At 39.8% G+C, this 18701-nt stretch overlaps 1 protein-coding gene across 1 annotated transcript in view; it reads left to right on the top strand.

Annotated features, from left to right (window-relative positions):
• The window catches only part of RAPGEF5 (Rap guanine nucleotide exchange factor 5), a 156256-nt gene that overhangs the window by 119763 nt on the left and 17792 nt on the right, over positions 1-18701 (top strand). The window contains exons 12-21 of the mRNA XM_059468781.1: positions 461-539; positions 1657-1801; positions 3647-3744; positions 4479-4509; positions 5442-5520; positions 8476-8625; positions 10764-10861; positions 12556-12678; positions 13874-14052; positions 17284-17374. Of these exons, the coding sequence (XP_059324764.1) occupies positions 461-539; positions 1657-1801; positions 3647-3744; positions 4479-4509; positions 5442-5520; positions 8476-8625; positions 10764-10861; positions 12556-12678; positions 13874-14052; positions 17284-17374 (1073 nt within the window). The remainder of the gene's footprint in view (positions 1-460; positions 540-1656; positions 1802-3646; positions 3745-4478; positions 4510-5441; positions 5521-8475; positions 8626-10763; positions 10862-12555; positions 12679-13873; positions 14053-17283; positions 17375-18701) is intronic.

The raw sequence follows: 18701 nt of genomic DNA, 5'->3' as shown, positions 1-18701 counted from the left end.
ATTTTGTGGTTCTCAACTACTGTGCATAGATGTTAATCACAGTTCATGGCAATCCTAGTTTTTTTCTCTTATTACCAAAAGCTATTCTTCTGAATTTACAGAACAAGCTAATGTGTGGAAGGCTGCTTTGTGTGCAGCTGAGGTAACCAGGATGGCAGTGTTTGTTATAAGGACTCTTTCTTACCGGTTCCTGAACTATGATGAATTATTTTGTGCATAATTGTTTCTGTTGGTGCTTTGGGAGCTGAGGATGTATTTGTTAAGTAAAGGAACTGATCTCTGTAGTGGCAACACATTGTTAACTTTTTGAAACTTAAATCTTTATGTATTCTGTATTCTTTTGGAGTGTTTTTTAAGGGCGGGGGTCCTGTTCCTGCCATGCACAGTAACAGGAGTAGATGCTTTCTTCCTGCTCTTGCTAATGTATTGTACCTTGGGCTTTTTTTGTCTTCCTCTGCAGAAACTCTCCTGGATGATTTCCTTCTCACATACACGGTTTTCATGACGACTGATGACTTGTGCCAGGCCCTTCTGAGGCAATATCCTTTTACTGAAGGTTGTATTCAAGGGGGTCACACATTTACTCATAGTTGTATCTAATGTTGAGCCTTATATCAAAGCTACATGCTTGGTTTTGAGACAAATGCCTAACTCAGAGCAACAATGCAATTTTATGTCAGCTTTTTTTGAAGATAAATAAACTTTTATAATGGTGACACGGTAGAATTTAAATAGGGGTTAAAACCTCCCCAGGTTATGTTAATTCATAGAATACCTACATGTGCATAATACATTACAGAATATGCAAAGAGAAAAAGTAAAGAATTTTACAGTCTCTGCTCCTTTTATCGTCTAATACAGGATATAAATCTTAGCTCATTTTGAGACAGAAGAATTGTTTTCCTGTATTTCTAATGACTTGCATAAGCTACTAAGCTATTGATCAATGTTTGAATAAACTTGTGACTATAAAATGAACCTTTTGTTCATTTGTTTGTTTATTGTTTTTTTAAAATCTTTTCCCCATCTTTAAATTTTGGGCTGAAACCATCAGATTTTTCCCTTACAAGACAAAGAACCGTGAAGAGACAGGAACAGTGTATACTGTGGTTATCATTGGACATTTGATGCTTCTACCTTATGAATAGAGAGAAATGGTAGAAATAATATTTTGCTTTTTTTTAAATTTTGATAGAGTCACTTCTGCAGGTAGTATAATTTGTACAGACAAAAAGAAACTGACTTCCTTTGCCTGATTTTTGTGTTCTTGTTATGCTTCGCCCTTCTTCCCACAGACATTCACATTGGCATCAGTGTACAGGGCAAAAGTTCATTCTCAGTTCTGCAGAAAATATATGACTGAACATTGTATAATTCCTTTTGAATTGATTTTACTTTTATAGACTCACCTCTCTAATCTGTAAGGGGAAAAAAATCCTCTTGGCTCAGAGGATGAATTGAAATTCCTATTACTGAGAATTCATTCCCAAAAGTTATGAAACTCCTAAAGCTCCAGACAGGATAAAATATTTAAAACTGAGCAATGCAATCAAAAAAACCCTTTCTTTAGCAAATGAGATAATTGCAAACTCTTTGCCAGCAGTTAATTTTAAAGTTTCTTTGAGTTCTTATTATATGTTCCTTAACCTACTGCACCTATTGTGCTAAGAACCACCAAGGGAAAGAAGATGACTCTGATGTGTCCTGTAGGAAAAGAAAAGTCTTGCATTTGGTGTCTCAATGGACTTCTCTCTACAAAGACTGGTTACATGAAGATGAGCATTTAAAACAATTTTTAAAGGTATTGAAACCATTTCTGTGATGCATTTCATTACTGCTTAATTACATACTGTGTCTAAAAAGCCCCAACAGGAAAATCTATAAAACATATTTTTTCATACTTAGATCTTTTCCATTAAATCTGTAATATAAAATGATTTACATATGTCTTCTTTAAATGCCTTAAATATAGCCAGTTTGAACAGAAATCCTGTATAGTCAATACAGTCAACATTAAAAGCATTACTTTAACTTATGAAACTTCTGGAACTCCTGTGGTCACTAGAAAATGTGAAAAGTTGGGAAGGTAAGAAATAAAACTACAAAGATGTGGACATTCCTTGGACACACCAGTCATGTCTGTCAGAATAGGGTCTGCAGTCAGTATCCAGAGGATCATGGACACTGGGAGTTTTGAGGTGATGTAAGAGATGCTGCTTGGACTGAGGAGTGAAATCCTATTCCATGGTGTTTGCTGGGTAGACATGGAGAGCAGCATAGCTTTATGTATTTTTGAGAAATAAAATTTTGTTCCTTACTTGTTAGCTAAGTTCTTCTCATATCTCTGTATGAGTTCCAACAGGTCTTACTAATTAATTAATTAAGCCCTTGTTAAGTTGAAAATAGCACTGTTGTTGAGAACCTGAAATCAATCTGGTTACTTTTTTTTTTTTTTCAGTATGTATTTTTTTCCCTGCTGGTTGAAAGGTGAGGGTATTTTAGGAGACTTTTCAGTATCTTACACTTTTACTGATGAGGTTCTTTGTCTGTGACTGGAGATCTTCTTAAAGGTCTTTTGTCTCTTCAGTCACTTGCTCAAGACTAGGGCAATGTGGATAAAATGTTGAGATTTCTTTTTTTTTTTTTGTTTTTTGTTTTGTTTTTTAAGTAGGACACACTGCATATGGAAGGAGAGACCTTAGGATTTTTGCTTTTTGGTACTAGGTGTGTATTGCTGTACTGGAAAGGGGACATCATTTCAGGCATCAGTTATGTCACACTGAGTTGCACCTGGATGCAGGGCTTTCTGGCCATGGAGGTGTGTGACTGTGCACTGTCTCACAATTCCTCTTCTGGAAGCTTGTGTGTAGTATAAACAGCAATAATGTTAATGATGGTTGTAGTTACATGTGCAAAACCAACATACAGGGTCACAGGCTAAAATCATTCATGCAGAGATCTTTGAATGTGGAGGCCAAAGCAAACCTGGTGACTCAGCTCATGCATGTGGTCCTTGTTTCTTAGAAGGGAAAGGGAAGGATCTACGTGCAGATGCAGAAAAACTGTAGAGAAAATATTTCCTAGAATTTCAGTCATGACAATGTCTTCCCCCAAAATTAAAATTAAGGTTTATTTATGTGTTAGTTTACAGCTAGGAAGAGTTGTTGGAATTAGTGGGAGACATCAACTCAGTTTAAAATGCATGCAAATGTGAGGAAAGGTAAAGTAGAATATCTGCCATTTTAAAAGTCTTAATCTGATGAACCTATTTGTTATTATTTTGAATAAGTGATGATGGTGTAGTGTGCTGTCATGCTTCAGAATGTGTTATGCTGACCTAACCAGGTTTTATGTAATAGCCACAAGTGGTGTTTTAAATTTTCCTGTTTATAGACAAAATAGTACAAGAATTTTGCCCTCTTGCTTGGTACACAGTACTAAGTAAGAGTGTTTTTGCAAAGAATGTTGAATATTGACCAGTCTGTAAATTTAAACAGGAACATTCTCTCCTTACATGTTTTGCATAAACATAATGGTAAAACTTGTTTTAGTAGGTTAGTGCCTGAATTGACTTAGACCATTGATGTGATGCCTTAGATTAATGTTTGAGTTGTCAGGTGTGTTAAGGCACTGCTTTGTTTTGTAGACAATATACAGAAATGTGTTAGATGATGTGTATGAGTATCCCATTCTTGAGAAGGACCTGAAAGAATTCCAGAAGATACTTGGGATGCATCGCCGTCAGTAAGTATTGATTGTGTCAGTGATCAAGTCTTCTTTTATTCTGAGTGTAATTTATTTTTGTTGCTGTCTTTCTGTAATTCAGTGAAGTGGTGAGAGGCATATTCAGTTTTACAAATCATCTCTTCTTAAAACTAAGGCTAGATTATTCAATTTTTTCTGATGTTTGTTAGGCAGTGTTTGTGACTCAACACTCACTCCCATCAATTTCACTTGGGATTACTTATAGACAGAGCAGAGTTTGTGAAGAAGCTAGCAAAAATTCCCTCAGAAATTGCAGTCAGTGACTTCAGATGGTGCCTTCATTTTCTCTGCAGTACTGAGAAGCAAATCACTTGGAATAGTCATCTCTGACTTATTATTTTACTATTAAATATGACATCTATAAGAATATTTAAGTGGCATGTTTTTCCAACAAATGGAGGTTGTTTCCGTGGTTTGGCTATTGGAGAAGTGGGAGGAGCTGTGCACTTGAGGATGACTCTGGCTGCTGTGACTACTCCAGCAGCTCATGAGCTTGCAACGTTGCTTTTCACTACATCAATTATGCAAGTCAAAGGAAAGTTCTCTGGCTGAGCCCACTGCCTTTAGTTTTTCCTGAAGAACTTCTGAGGCCTTTCTGCAGTGATCATTTACTGTTAAAAACTTGCTGATGTTGTAAAGTTTGTTATAGCTAAAACTTCCTTTTCCTAAGCTTTGGCTGGAAAGAATAATTGTGATTTTCCTTTTTGTTTCAGCACTGTAGATGAGTATTCACCTCATCGAAAGGTAATGCCAACTTGATTGTTGTTGATGGCTAGTTAACTTACCATCTCACTTTTTTCCCCCTCTGCCCACTTCTCTCTCTTTTCTTGGCTTCTTAACTGAATGTGGCTGGTGACCAAAAACATGACAGGACACATCAGTGAGGTTAGACCTGCAAAGCTGCTTAAGGAACATTTTTTTTTTCCTTTGAGTGCATCCTGGATATCAGCAGTGTGAGCTAAGCTGCAGTGGTTGTGACAGTATTAGCATGTTAACAAGATGCTTTGAGATGTCAAAATTCAGGAGAGGCCTGGGAGGGTGTCCCCACAGAGCTAGAGGGATGTAAGCTGGGCAAACCAGGCTGAACACAGACATTGACGTGGATGTCACGTAAACAGAGCAAAGGGTGCATTTGTTGTGACAGGGACAGACAAAAAGAGAGGAACATGAATCTGTCTGTCTGACTGGAGGGAGAAGTTGCAGCCAGAGAAAAGTTGGTGTACAAACTGCTCGGAGGTGAATTGCTGTGTTTGTCAGTTTTACTGGGCTGAAGGTGAAGTGTGTAATAAGCTTAAAATGTTCCTGCAAAAATGTGGAAGGCAGAACATGAGATTGTAGTGAAATTGCTAAATAGGCTGATTGCTACATGGGAAATGTATATAAGAAGTGTGTAAGAAATGGGCTCTGAACGTTAATACAGAAAACCTTGAATTGTGCAGGCTGCTTAGCCTTGGCATGTCCTGCTTCCTCCAAAATCCCCACCTTGGCCATTATTTACTAAGGCAACTCCCAGTTTACTGCTCCAAGAAAGGCTGAGTGTACTTCCTATGCAGAAACCTTTTGGCCAGACATATGGGTTAAATGCTGGATTCCATGAATTACTGCTTTGTAAACAGCAGGGATGCAAAAAATCACTGATTTTTTTTCCCCTTTGTTTCTTTTCCACTCCTTCACAGAATAAGACTTTTTTCCCCCAGTTCAGTGTAAAGGAGAACTGGCTGCAGCACAGAGGAACTGTGAATGAAACAGAAGAAAGTGAGTATAAATGAAAGAATGGAGGGAAAGCTCAAAAGCTGTACAATTGTTTCAAAAGGACTTCAATGCAAATATTCTTTAGCTGACATATAGCTTTTGAACAAGACCTTAGGGACACAAAAGAAGAAATATTTGACAAGTTTTTCTTCTTCCTCCTGGTTGGTAGGGCTCAGCAGTGCCATGATATTTCAAGGGGGTTTTTTCCCTGTCCGGTTCCTCCAGCACCCCTGTCACAGTCCTGTGTATGTCCCAGGTGTGCTGGCAGCCCATCCACCAGCCATTAGTTCTGCTCCAGTTCATGCTCTTGGTCTCTTGACCTATATCTTGGCTGTGAAATGTGAATGAACAAGCCTGTCACATGAAATGGGCCAGGATCTGCCAGCTCTGTGAACATGCCTTAGCTCCTTCTCTGCTCAAAAACATCTCTGTGTGGAGTGTGAGGTGCCACTTCACTTTAATGCCAGCCATTTCCAAAGGCAATTCCCTCCCTCACCATTGGTACTGTAAGGCAGTGAGGCTGCCACCCTCCTGCAATGCCTGAGCCAGGAAGGAGGCAGAGAGGAGAACACTGTGTACACAAGCAGGGAACGGCAGAAGGACCTCCTACCTGGCTCTTTGACAGTAGATCTTCATTTCTCACTGGGAACAAAACTCCAGAAGTTCACTTGAAGTCAGTGTATTTTTAGTGCTCATTTGTGACAGAATAAAAACTGAGCTTGTTCTATGCCAAGTCAAAAGACTTGCACAATGTGTGCTGCTGATACATAATCCTCTTTTTGTGCTTCAAATGTAGGGGGTTTTGAGGTTTATGATACCAAGCCTTCTTCTAAAAATGTTATTTGTGGATGTGAACCCCCACACTCATTATGTTTTTGAAGCTGGACCCAGCTTGTGGGTGACTGGAAAGGAAAGGGTCCTGGTGCAAGGGAGGGGACAGACTGTGTGACTGTGGTAGGACAGCCGCCAGGACAGGACCCAGCAAGGCCAGTCCTGACTGAGTTAAATTGCTTTTGTCTCACTGCTTGAGAGCAGAACCCACGGATTATGATGGGATTGAAGGAATGAAATAGCCAGAGTGAAGTTGGGGAAGGGAGAGACAGATGCAGAGGATGGACATCTAACATGTGTGGTGGATTGCTGTCTGGCTGATGGTGCTTGTGGAGGATGGGTCTGTCCAGCTGCACTGTGCCGCTTGACCAGAGGTGTTTTATCCTCGGTTGCAATCATTACCAGGGCAGCTTGCAGCCCATGGCTACTTCCTCCCTCTGGCATTCCCTCCTTCTGACAGAGGAGCAGCACAGGCTCCTGGAAGAGATGATGTGGTCCATCCCAAGAGATACCATAGATAGAATGTTGGAAGGGTGTGAGGGGGAGAATCACTATGGTGGTTGTGCATGAGCATCTGACCTGTGGGTTGATTTAGTTCAGTGTTAAAAGAAGGATGAATCAATAGCCCATTTATAACATGACATCATGTCATTGTCCCTTTGCAAATGACCAAGAGGACATTTCAAACAAAGTCAGTGTAAGCAAGGTGTGTCAGTTTGCATATGGAGTCCAAATATTCCTATCGGATTTTTTAAAATTTGTTTTTCTACCTTGTAATTTCAAGTGCAGTTGGATGTCTCCATCTTCATGATGTGTATCTATTCTGATAAAATATTCTGCCATAGAATGAGCATCTCATTTACTCTCTGTCAACAGAGAAAGGTTAAAAAGGAATTATAAAATCAAATGGCTTTTTTTCCCCAATACTCAATGCTAAGTTCCTCCTTCATTCTCATATTCATTTTTTCTTTACTACAACAGGAAAAAACCCTTTTCTCAAGGATAGAGTTCTTAACTGCTTCTGGCATAGTCTTCACTAATGAAAGTGCCCTGAAGCCATGAAGATCTGTAGGACAAGCAAAGAGCTATTGCTACATACATCTGTCAATAAAGATAATAAAAAAAAATATAACAGTTCCTGAGAAGAAAAGTTGTCCTGTGTTGGCATGGTAGCAGCCTGTCTAGAATAAGAAGTGCTAGAGGAGAAGGAAATTGAAAGTTTAATTGAGCACTGAAGTGAGTGTGAAACTAAGAGCTGTGACGATTCTGATTAGCATATGTAATTTTCAAAATATTTATGCAAGTCTGCAGCTCAGTTTCTTCCACTTAAGTGTGGCAGCCATATTTCAAAGAACTAGCTAGGGCAAACTCTGCAAAAGATGTAAACCTAAAATTCTGGCAGGCAGAAAGAGTGTACATCCCTTTTTGTAGCAGAAAAAAGTAATCGCTGAGCTGACCACAGCATTCCCAGAGCTGAACCAACTCATGGTCCTCCGTGGAAGTAGTGAGCCCAGTGAGTTTCTCCAAACCAGTCCCATTTATATGTGCTGCTTGTGATTCAGGAAATGAGTTGTCAGAACTGATTGTATGGCAGTTTGGGCAGTCTCTGCTGGTGCTGCAATACTCTGGCAAGTTGTTTAGATGTCTAGACAGATAAACTATCAGGAGTGGTTGAAAACCTGGGAGCAATGTTCTTGCAAAGCTTCCTGTTCCAGGTAGAAATGGAGGTCCAAAATAATTTCTGCAGCAGACATGAAGTATACTGATTTATCTGAACCTAAAATGAAGGGAGAAAAAATGGCAACCGCTGAGTTTTACAGAAGATAGGCAGTGAAGGAAGTTGTCTGTGACAAATCCTCAGGGTAGGAGATCTTAAATAGATATTGCTGTGGGAGTCTATGTTTCCATTTGCCTGCCTCTCTCATTTTTCAGGGAGAGGAAGTGGGGAGGGGAAAAATGGTGATGTTTCTGCTTAGTTTCATGTCCTTTGTGTCAGGGTGCAGTGACTGCCCTTCCAGCAGCAGCCAGCCAGCTGAGGCATTGCTGTGGTGCAGTCTGCAAGTTTGTTCTTTGCTCTGTTCAGGTATCTCTGCCTACAGCTGAGCATGTCTTTGTTCCTTTGTGCAGTTTTCTGCCGTGTGTATATAACAGAGCACTCCTATGTCAGTGTGAAAGCTCAAGTGTCAACTTCAGCTCAGGAGATTCTGAAGATCGTGGCAGAAAAGATCCAGTACCCGGAGGAGGAGTTGGCGCTGGTGACAGTCTCGTTCTCTGGTGGTGAGTAACTTCCCTTCATCTGATTACTCACCTTTTATGGCATCAGGTAAGGGAGGGCTGGCATTTTCTGATGCAAGGATACAACTGTTCCTCTGTGGGCCCACAGCTGGGTGACCAGGGGAACAATGAGGAGCTGCTTCCCAGAGACTTGTTTCCATGGCAACAGCTCTTTCTTGGGTACTGTGGGATGTAGCATCTCCTGGCTGGGAAGGGAGTGTAAAGAACTATCAGTCTTCAGCAGAATTGCAAGGTTATATTTCTTTTTCACATATGAATCTCCTATTTTGGAATTTAAATTAATTTTGAAGGCAATGAGGCATGGTTTGCCTTGAAAATGGAGACGGGAATAGCAAATACTATATGCATGGCTGTTTCCTCATTTATGGCATAGGTAACAAATATTCTTGAGCTGAAAGGAGGAAGACATGTATTTGCACAATTAAGACACTGGAAGCAATCTCAGCAATATTTTGTAAGCAGCAACTGACATCTTTTGCCTATTGTTTTAGTGTTAGTCATTAAATAGAAGGTCTTATTGTCTTTTTTAAGAAAGACTATAGTGATTGTGGAGTGTTACTAGAGACCAGCCAAAGTCCCAAGATCTTCTTTGATCTTTGGCAGGTCTCAAGCTCCTTGGTCAGATTGTTTTGATCATTGTAGTGTTTTTTGGAAGCAATTTAACTAAGTGCGTAGAACCGTGAAGCTAGATCTACAAAAGGACTAAGAGTGTAGAATATCTTGGCAGTATTCTCAGATAACATTAGTTGGTGTTAACCCCCTAAGAGAAAGTATGGGTCTTTTAAGTTACAGCACTCATTGCTACTACTTTGTCAGTCTACTTAAATGAAATACACGCAAGTGCTGGCTTGTTCTGTTTGTATTTTTGATTCAGAACTGGAAGGTCACTTCCCCCCCCCCCCCCCATGCGAAGCTCAATTAAATAAACCTATTTTTGAGTGCACTGATGTGTGTGTCAGGGAGATGGTGCCCTGCTCTCATTGCTGAGACCCTGGGCACAGAGCAGCCATTGGGAGCATCACACATGAGTGTCATGGCCATCCAGGCTATATCACTTTCAAGTGGATGAAAGACTTAAGGGGCAGCAGTATGAGCATTGAAGAACCTGTTTTTATTGTAGTCCAATAATGGATAAGCAAGCTCTTCATTCAAAATTACCTTGAAAAAACATAATTATAGTTCAGCTAATGTATCTGTGCATCAGTGGATAAGTGAGCATGGATAAAAGGGAAAACTGTCTGAAATTATATTTGGCTCTCAGATTTCTCCTGGTTCTACTCCTCATGGGCAATGCAGAGTCCAGGGTAGCTGTCAGTGTTCTTGGTGTAGTTTTGGGTCTACCATGTATCTGCTCTCCAGAGGATTACTTGGAGCCCTCAGGAAGTGACAGTTTTTGCAAGGCAGTTTTTAAGCTGTATTTGAAGTTTTGCTTAATTTTCCCCCCCACCTTTCTCTAGTTCATTTAAGATTCCACAGAGCTGAACCAGCTCAACTCTGGACTGGAGAAAAAAAAAGTCCCTTCTGTTTGCTACCAGTGTCCTGCTCTTTTACTCAGCTATTTCCCAAATTATTTGCTCTAAGTCTAGAAGAATTACTATAAATACTGTGTTACAAAGGACTATGCAGCTCTGCTCCATGGGGTGAATTTCATGGTGATGGGATCCTTTAAACTTCTTTTCCTGCTCACTGGCTGTGGCTACTGATTTAATCTCCACCCCTGGTTTTGTCTCCAGTGACACAGAACAGCTCAGTCTCTGGAGGCTGAGACACTCTGCTCTTACAAAATTCACTACATTTATGCTAGATACACTGGGCTGAAATTAAATGCTCTTTAAGGCATTGGAGGCTAGACCAGATGATTTCAGGGTTTCTTTCTGTTCTATGTGAAATGCAGTTTGAAAGCAGAAGCAGGAAGCTTCTGTGCTCTAGTCCATCAGAGCTATCTTGCCTTTATCATGCCTGAGCAGGGTGGAGATGATTGGTCCCTACAGAGACTGAATTTGATGCTTAGTTGCCTTCTAAGAGGTTGATGTGGCTTCACAAATACAATTGTACCTTTATTTCTCATATACAGCTTTTACTCCTGTTCTGAACCCTCTGTTTTTTTGCTGTTTTTACAGAAAAACACGCGCTACAACCAAATGATTTGGCCATCTCAAAATCTTTGGAATCATCCAGTCGTATGTTTGTGTACCGAAAAGATCTGACTGATTCTTTGGTAAGGATTGGTATTGTATATTTCCCATTTTTTGTTTGTCTGACTCTAAATCAAAACCTTAGTATTTCTCTCAGAGGGCTTTTGCAATGCAGAATTTATTTTTTGCTTCCCTAGTAAAGCTTACTGAGCTGCTCTATTTCTTGAAAAAAAAAAAATCTTTCATTAACAGCAGTTATTTGACTGAACAGTAATGGAATTTGTTCATCAATTTTAAATAAACCAAAGCTTCTGTGCAGCTTAAATCTTGCAATCTACATCAGCCTGGGGAAGCTGACCTGTGTTTGTACCAGAATGGATGGGATGAGGATTATTCAGGACTCTTGTGACTCTTTCCTCCTCACCCTGCCTTGTGCCTCTGTGGTGAAAAAGTGGTGAACAAATTCCCTGGAATTACTACATGTGGAAATAGATGTTTTGTGAGTTCCACAAGACCCATCAGTGTCACCCCTGTGTTGTGGCAGCTGGTGTGTAGCACTGGGGGTGTGTCCTCCTTTCTTTCTGTCAGTCTGTCTCTCCATCCTCTTGCTGTCGCTGGGAAGGTCAGCAGATGGAGTGGCAGCAGATCTCTCTCATCCTTCCTTCCCTCTGTCTTCAGGATTGCAACCTCCCTCCCTCCATGCTTTCCCAAAACCTCAGTGAGGCAGGCACAGTCAGGCACTTTGGTGTTCCAGTAGTTTTCTGCTAATTATGCAGATGTTTCCAGAAGGAGTAGGGGCTGTATCACAGCTGACTTGTGCATGTTGTCAGTACCTCTAGGATCTGTGCATTCATCCTCGGGATGAGAAATGCCTATTTACATTTTGTGGGATCAATGTGCCCTGAAGAGCTGACATGCCACTATCATTGTAATCTGTCATTCCCATTATTTCTGGCTTTTGAGTCATCTCTAAAAATGTGAATATTAAGGGAAGGTTTCCAGTGTAGACAGGTGATAGCCAATCTAGTTTCATTAGTTACATAATAAGGATTGCAAAACTTGCTGTTGCTGTCTGAAATATAGCACCAAAGTAATGGCTTAACTGGTAAGAATAATCTTCCATTTTGGCAGATGGTTCATGTGCCAAGTTTCAGACTGATGAGGTTAAAAAAGCCAAGAGAAATGCAAAACTTGAAAATCCCAGCTAGTAATTGAAATGTCAAATTACCCTGAATGCCAGCAATACCACAGCACTCCACAGTAATATACTAAGTAACTTTTATGAATCAGAACTCACAGCATTTTACTCTTTGTTAATTACATTTGGGGTAGATTAATCATAAAATATATGGACTTTTGTTATTTGTAAAAGTGGACTAGAGGGGAAGTTATGTGCATTTATTCTTAATCCAATGTGGTTTTAGAATTATTCTTTTATATCAGAAAATTTACTGGTGTCTTAATTTAGATTTTATTTTCATTATGCTCTCTGCTTGGCCAGTGTTTTATATTCAAGGTTGAGAGAGAGAAGAAGAGAGGGAGAAAGCCTGACTCTCCAAAGCAAATCATTGATGCTATTGACCATTTCCCATTTCAAGCTATTTATTAAAGAGGTTATAGCTCCTTCATTTTGATTAGTGGGGAAAAAAGCCCTCAGAGTGCACTTAGAGAAGATTACCTGCTCAGCTCTGTTTGGTACCTTAGTCCAGTAACTGTTTCATTGCAGAACCTTTGGCATTTCTTGAGGAATTTGTTTTGCTCTTGTCTGTTCATTTAGAGCCCATTTTCTGAAAATGAGGAATTGCAGCAAAGATCTGTGAGGATTTTGGGAATTAACACCTGGGATCTTGCCTTAGAACTAACAAACTTTGATTGGAGCCTCTTTAATGCAATTCATGAGGTAAGAAGCACCACATCCACTTCCAGGTATGTTACTGTCATGCAGCACTGCATCGCTGTGGTGGATTTTGGAGCATTGGTACTCCTGGCTGCTTGCTTCACTGTCATGACAACATGATTTGGCAGCTCTCAGTCGTGGTCACAGGTCCAAGAGCTACTTTTCAGTCCTTGAGACTGAAAAGAATGGTCAGAGGTTTGTAACTTTTCTGTGTTTGGGCATCTCAGATGTTCCCTGTATACCTGATGTGTTCTATTGAGATTTGCCTCAGAAGAGTAGAAGACCATGATTATGTTCTAAAAACTTTCTCTGTGAATGTGTTACATATGCAAAATGTCCTATGCACTTGATAATGTTTCAGTAAATATGGGACTCCACAAATAGGTGTTTTTCATATCACTTTAGCGGCAAAAGAATTCACAGCTTCAGCAATTCTGATGGACACATCACTGTCCCTGTTCTTGTTAGGCTGCAGTAAGATGAAGAATACTGGGCAAGCTTTATTAAATGAGATAATGGTGCACTTCAGGGCCCATTGGGTTGTTTCAATGACTTTGATGGGTTCTGGTTTGGGTTGCTGAGTAAAACACACAGTTAACAGTAGAAAAGCTCTCTTGAAAATATCATTTACTGACAAGCATGTTGGCTTTCTGAGAAAATGAATGTGAAATTGCCTTGCTGTTCACCAGATGCTTTCCTTTTCTTTCATTTTGGGTTTTTTATTCAGTTTAGGCACTTTAAATTTGAAACTGGCCACGTCTGGATTTTGTTTTTGTTTTTTTTTTACAGAAATCAAACCCACACCTTTATTGATTAAAAATTGGCTAATACAGAAACAAGTTTGAATAGAAATTTTTCAAATTCTGCAGTGGTTTGATATGGTTGATTTTTCATACTGGAACAGAAGTGATGAAATACAGAAATAGGTTGTTTATGTCTTGTACCTGGCTATAGCCAGAAATGGAACCTTGGGAATTCTAACAAGAAGAGCATATATTGCAGGATTTCCAGTCCACCTGCCTTCTGTAATAAGTCTCTAGATTTTGCTAAGCCAAACCTGAACCATTTGTGTTTGCTCATGGATAATGAAAAAATAACCATTTGTGACCAAACCTTGTTTCAAAAACATAGTTTTAAATAATTTCATTTATATTTAAATTGTTTCTATATCCCTACTGATGTTGTCAATGTCTTCCAGCAAGAGCTGATATACTTCACGTTCAGCAGACAGGGCAGTGCTGAAAACACTGAGAATCTCAGTCTTCTGCTTCAAAGATGCAACGAGGTCCAGCTTTGGGTCGCCACCGAGATACTCCTCTGTAGCCAGCTCTGCAAACGTGTGCAGCTTGTGAAAAAGTTCATCAAGATTGCTGCCCAGTAAGTTGCTGGTGTTGCAACAGAAATCCTTGAGTTCACATGGTTTGTTTGGCAAGAAGTAGGTAGAGAGGCAAGGAAGGAAAACTAATTCATCATCCTGTGTTTTGATAGTGTAGTTAGCATTCCTAAATAAAACAGTCCATAGATAACAACAGCAGAGCCTGCTCGAAACTAGGCATGGTGGAGTGTGTGCTGCTCAAATCTCCCTTGGGCAGCTTAGCTGCTGTGTCTGCAGTGCCAGCTGCAACATCCCTGCTGGTGCAGAGATAGCTCCTTCTGAGCTGAGATAACCTGAGGACTGTACAACAGAACTATTTTGGCAGAAAAACAGTCACTCACGACTAGATAGAGAAACCAAAACATTCTGTTATAAACTTGAAAGTCCTACCTCTAGAGAGGAATCTAACTGCAATAAGCTGTTGCCCCCTGTAATTCTCTCTGGAGTACTCTTTTATTTATTGGAGTGGTAGGCTTTTTCATATGTTAGATTTGACAGTCTGCTCTTTCACTGTTACTGGGTAGTACTGGCATTTATTCTATGTCTTGCAGTAGCATACAAATATATACTATACACAGAGCCTTCTTTTCTCTGTAATCACTCTTTGTCTTAGTAACCAAGGAAAAGAAATGGAGAAATTTAAATATATGCAATCATCCTTCTCACCTCTCTCTCCACTTGTTGGTCTTCTGCAATATTTGAATATGCATGGTTGTGGAAAATGTATAAATTGTTCCCTTCATCAACTGGGCTGATTTAATTTGCAAGGCACTTACAGAGGACTGTTCTCTGCTGAAGCAGTGCCTTTAGAGAAATTAATTCTTCTAATCTAATCTAGCGTAACTCATAAATGTGATCCGATTTAGTTTGCAAGTTGTGTGGTATCCAGTAATATGTTCATTTCTCGCCCTACCAATGATCAAAAAATGGTTGGTTCCATGTGGCTTGCTTGCACCATTGTAGCATTAATTTGCATCCCAGGAAAAGTTTTGTGTCAGTCCTACATGAATAAGAATATATTTGTTACCAGACTAAAGTGTTGCTCTATTTTTATGGATCCTATTCTGTTAAGTGAAAAGCCAAAGTTATGGAGACCAAATACAATTGTCAGTAAACAGTAGACAGGCTCTCCCCGTGTATTGCAGAAGCACCCACCACTGGAGAATGTAGGTGATAAAATAAGAGAATGTGTAGTTTTCACAGGATTTTTTTGTCATAAAAACTGCTTTCTAAATGAACACCCCACTGTATCTCATCAGTTCTGGAAGAGTTGATGAGAGAGGAACAATTAGGGTGGAAGGATGGTGTGCTAAACACATCATGAGACAAGCCAAGCAGCCCTCCTGCTGGAGGTTCTGTTTATGACTAAGGCAGAGAGGGAGGGAACTATGGACAGCTCTGGCCGCTCCCTCTTCTCTGCTCACTGGTCCAGCCAGGAATCTTTGTCTGGTCAGGAGACCACCAGGGCTAAGATTTCATGTTCATCATCTGTGTGCTTTGCTGTTGAGGAACGCATTTTACGCAAGTGTGTCAATACATAAAAGGGAGACAGAGTGTTTGGAAAACAGATCCATTTGCTTCTTTTGATGAGTAGTCTAAAAGAGAAGACAAGTGGTTCAATAAACAAAATTAATTAGCATGTTTTTAGAAAAAAAAATATCCTGGGGAGTTAAAGAAACAAGTCAATGTAAGGTTAGAACAAAAAGATTACAAGAGCAGCCTTGTTGCTCCCCAAGCAAGCAGCGGCTGGCTGTGAGAGACATCCCTTCTCTGCACAGCTGGCTGTCAGGAGTTGGTGCACCCAGCAGACAGTTCATACAGGCTGCATTGGACACCTTCCTTGGTTTGAAATGAGTTGCCTTTGGGAGCTGCCTGGCTTTCATGATAAAGAGAATCTAAGCAACAAAGTTAGGATTAACTCGAAGACAGCTGAAGTGAAGTGAGAAATACACTGTCTCAAGATAGTACACAGTGATAAGGGCAGGCTTTATAAAACTTTTAACAACTTCTGGCCATTTTCCAGGCTAAGGCCTTGGCATGTACGGATGATAAATCCCAGTGAAGCCAGTGGAACTTTAAATTGTCTTAAAAGAGTATTTGCACTCTCACACACAAATGCACCCATATATTTGTATGGTCTCCAAAAATCTGCAAGACACAGGGCAATATTTTTGTTTTAAAAGGACTCAGTATTTCAGGATTTCAAGTTTCCTAATGAACTAGAAATAAGCATGGTCTGATTGTATACAGTAAAATGTCAAAAAATAGAGGAATTGAGCAAACTGGGACCTGTACTGGAACCAGTACTAGCTACAACTGCTTTATAGGCATATGTAAATTGAACACTAACCAGATTTTCAGACAATAAAAATGATGAGGGATTGCAAATGCACTGGAGGATAGATAGGAAAAAAAAAGAATTATCTAAGGAGTCTAGTGGCATGTGCAAACAACAGTAGGATAAGATTTAATTTAGATAGATGCCAAATAATTCAGCTACAGAATGCTAATACTGAGCTGAAGAAATAAATGCATGATTGTAAAGAACAGCACTGTGACAGAGGTCCTTGGGTGATAAAAGATGACAAATTAAAAGAAAGGACAAAATGTGATGCTGTTCCAAATAAATAATTTGCTGTTTGTTTTATGCTTGCATAAGAACGTAGAACAGTAATTATATTTCTTCTTCCCTCCCCACTGTCTCACTACATGAGAAAGTAGTGAAGGAAATAAGAGTTAAATATGAGTTAAAATAAATTACAAAGAATTCAACGAACGATGATTTCAATATGGAAAAGCAAATTGCAGGCCACAACTACAAAGAGAAATTGGAGGAACCTATGTTGTACAATTTACAGAAAAGATGAAAAAGAAGATGAAAATATTTATTATACAACAGAATAGAGGTCAAGGAGTTATTCTGTATGGTAAAGGACAGCTGGGAGTAACTTGAACATTGAAAAGGGAAAATTACTTTTGACAGCAAAGGGAAAAAAAATTAACCTGCCAACAACAGGGTTGATGAGACAGTAGAACATTTTCTAAAAAACTTCTCAGAGACCCCATCACCTAGACTGCAGGTGGTTATGAGAGGACATTTAATGAGTTCATTATGTGGAAGATGATTGTATGTTAGTGCTGAGGGTTGAAATGAGACTCAGTAACCTAGGATACGTGTGCATTCCATTTCTTGCTGATTCTGAGTACAAAAAAATCATATTTTCATTCCTCAGCTGTAAAGCCCAAAGAAATCTGAATTCATTCTTTGCAATTGTTATGGGTCTCAACACTGCATCTGTCAGCCGGCTGTCTCAGACCTGGGAGGTAAGACACATCTTTATATCTTTCAGACACTGTCAAAACCATTTTGCACAAATGCTGTATACTGGTGAATTACCTTTTCTTTCTGATTAATATTTTTTCATGCTGAAATCAAACATGGAGGAAATGTTGGTGGAGAAAATTCTTTGTGACCTGAAACCTTAGATACGCTGGTATTAAAAAAACAAACACTTAAATGTGTCTTTCCAGAGTTTTAAATAAGAACAAAGCATGGAGATCTTATCCCCTTAAAACAAAATAAATTATTCTGGGATTTTAAGTAGATGTCAGAACAGAAAGTCTTACAAAGGTGGCTCCAAACAAGCCATACCTTATTCTGGAATAATTTAATTAAAAAGCCAAAACAACAAAGTAGAAATAAACCTTCTTTAGTTGTCTTTCATCAGGTTTTTTTTGCAGCTGCTCATATTGAACAACAAAGTGAGGAAATGAGCCATGAATAAGGAGCATATTGGGGAACAGAGATTATTTGCTTGAAAAGCTACTGGTTGCTACAGAGTATGAGTGTGTTTAAAGGAGGGTCCACCTGGGATCTGTATTTCTGTTGTGATTTTTTCGATTCCATCCAAATGGCATCCATGTTGAGTTACAGTATCTGCAAGTTTACTGTGTCTGCTGATGACCCAAATACTGGGGAAGGAGAAATTGAGCCGGGTGGGTTGAAGCCTTATCCCTCCTTCATGCCCTTAACACCACAGGTGGGCAGGACTCCAAAAATACCAATCTGTAATACAGAGAAGGACTGTGATCTCCTGCCTTGGAGATACGTTTGAGCACCAACAGCTGGGACCAGAGGGCCACTAGAGACTTACAAACCTGTCTGACACTGTCCAGAGCAAAGTCTGCCCCCCCAGCTAGAACCACACATATGGAAACATCACTTGTTTGTCTGAGGCTTTGACACACACAGAAACAAGGACAGTGACTGTTCACAGGGACTCAGATATGCAAGGAAGAGCTGACTTAAATAAGAGATAAAATAAAAGTTTTAGAAAAACTACATACATGAGGACAATGATACAGGACCCTTGCCTCTGATATCTCTGAAACACCTCTCTGGGGAGCACTTGCCTTGGCCTCCTGCTAAGTTGCCTTCATTCCATTTCTCTGGGCTCTGGTAGGAGAGTGGAAGAGACCAAGTATGGTCTGAAAGGCAGTGATACAGATCTCTCCTGTACAGAGCCATGCAGAACTCTGCTCTGTGCTGAGGCCTCTGGAAATCATGCACTGCCCCTGGACTTCTCTCAGGAAGAGCAGAATGTGTTGCTTGTCAGAACAAAGAGCGCCTCTGCATATGTACCACTGTAAA

The sequence above is a fragment of the Ammospiza nelsoni genome, chromosome 1, assembly GCF_027579445.1.
Source record: "Ammospiza nelsoni isolate bAmmNel1 chromosome 1, bAmmNel1.pri, whole genome shotgun sequence".
In the NCBI taxonomy this organism is placed as follows: Eukaryota; Metazoa; Chordata; class Aves; order Passeriformes; family Passerellidae; genus Ammospiza; species Ammospiza nelsoni.
This window is presented reverse-complemented; position numbering and strand designations above follow the sequence as displayed.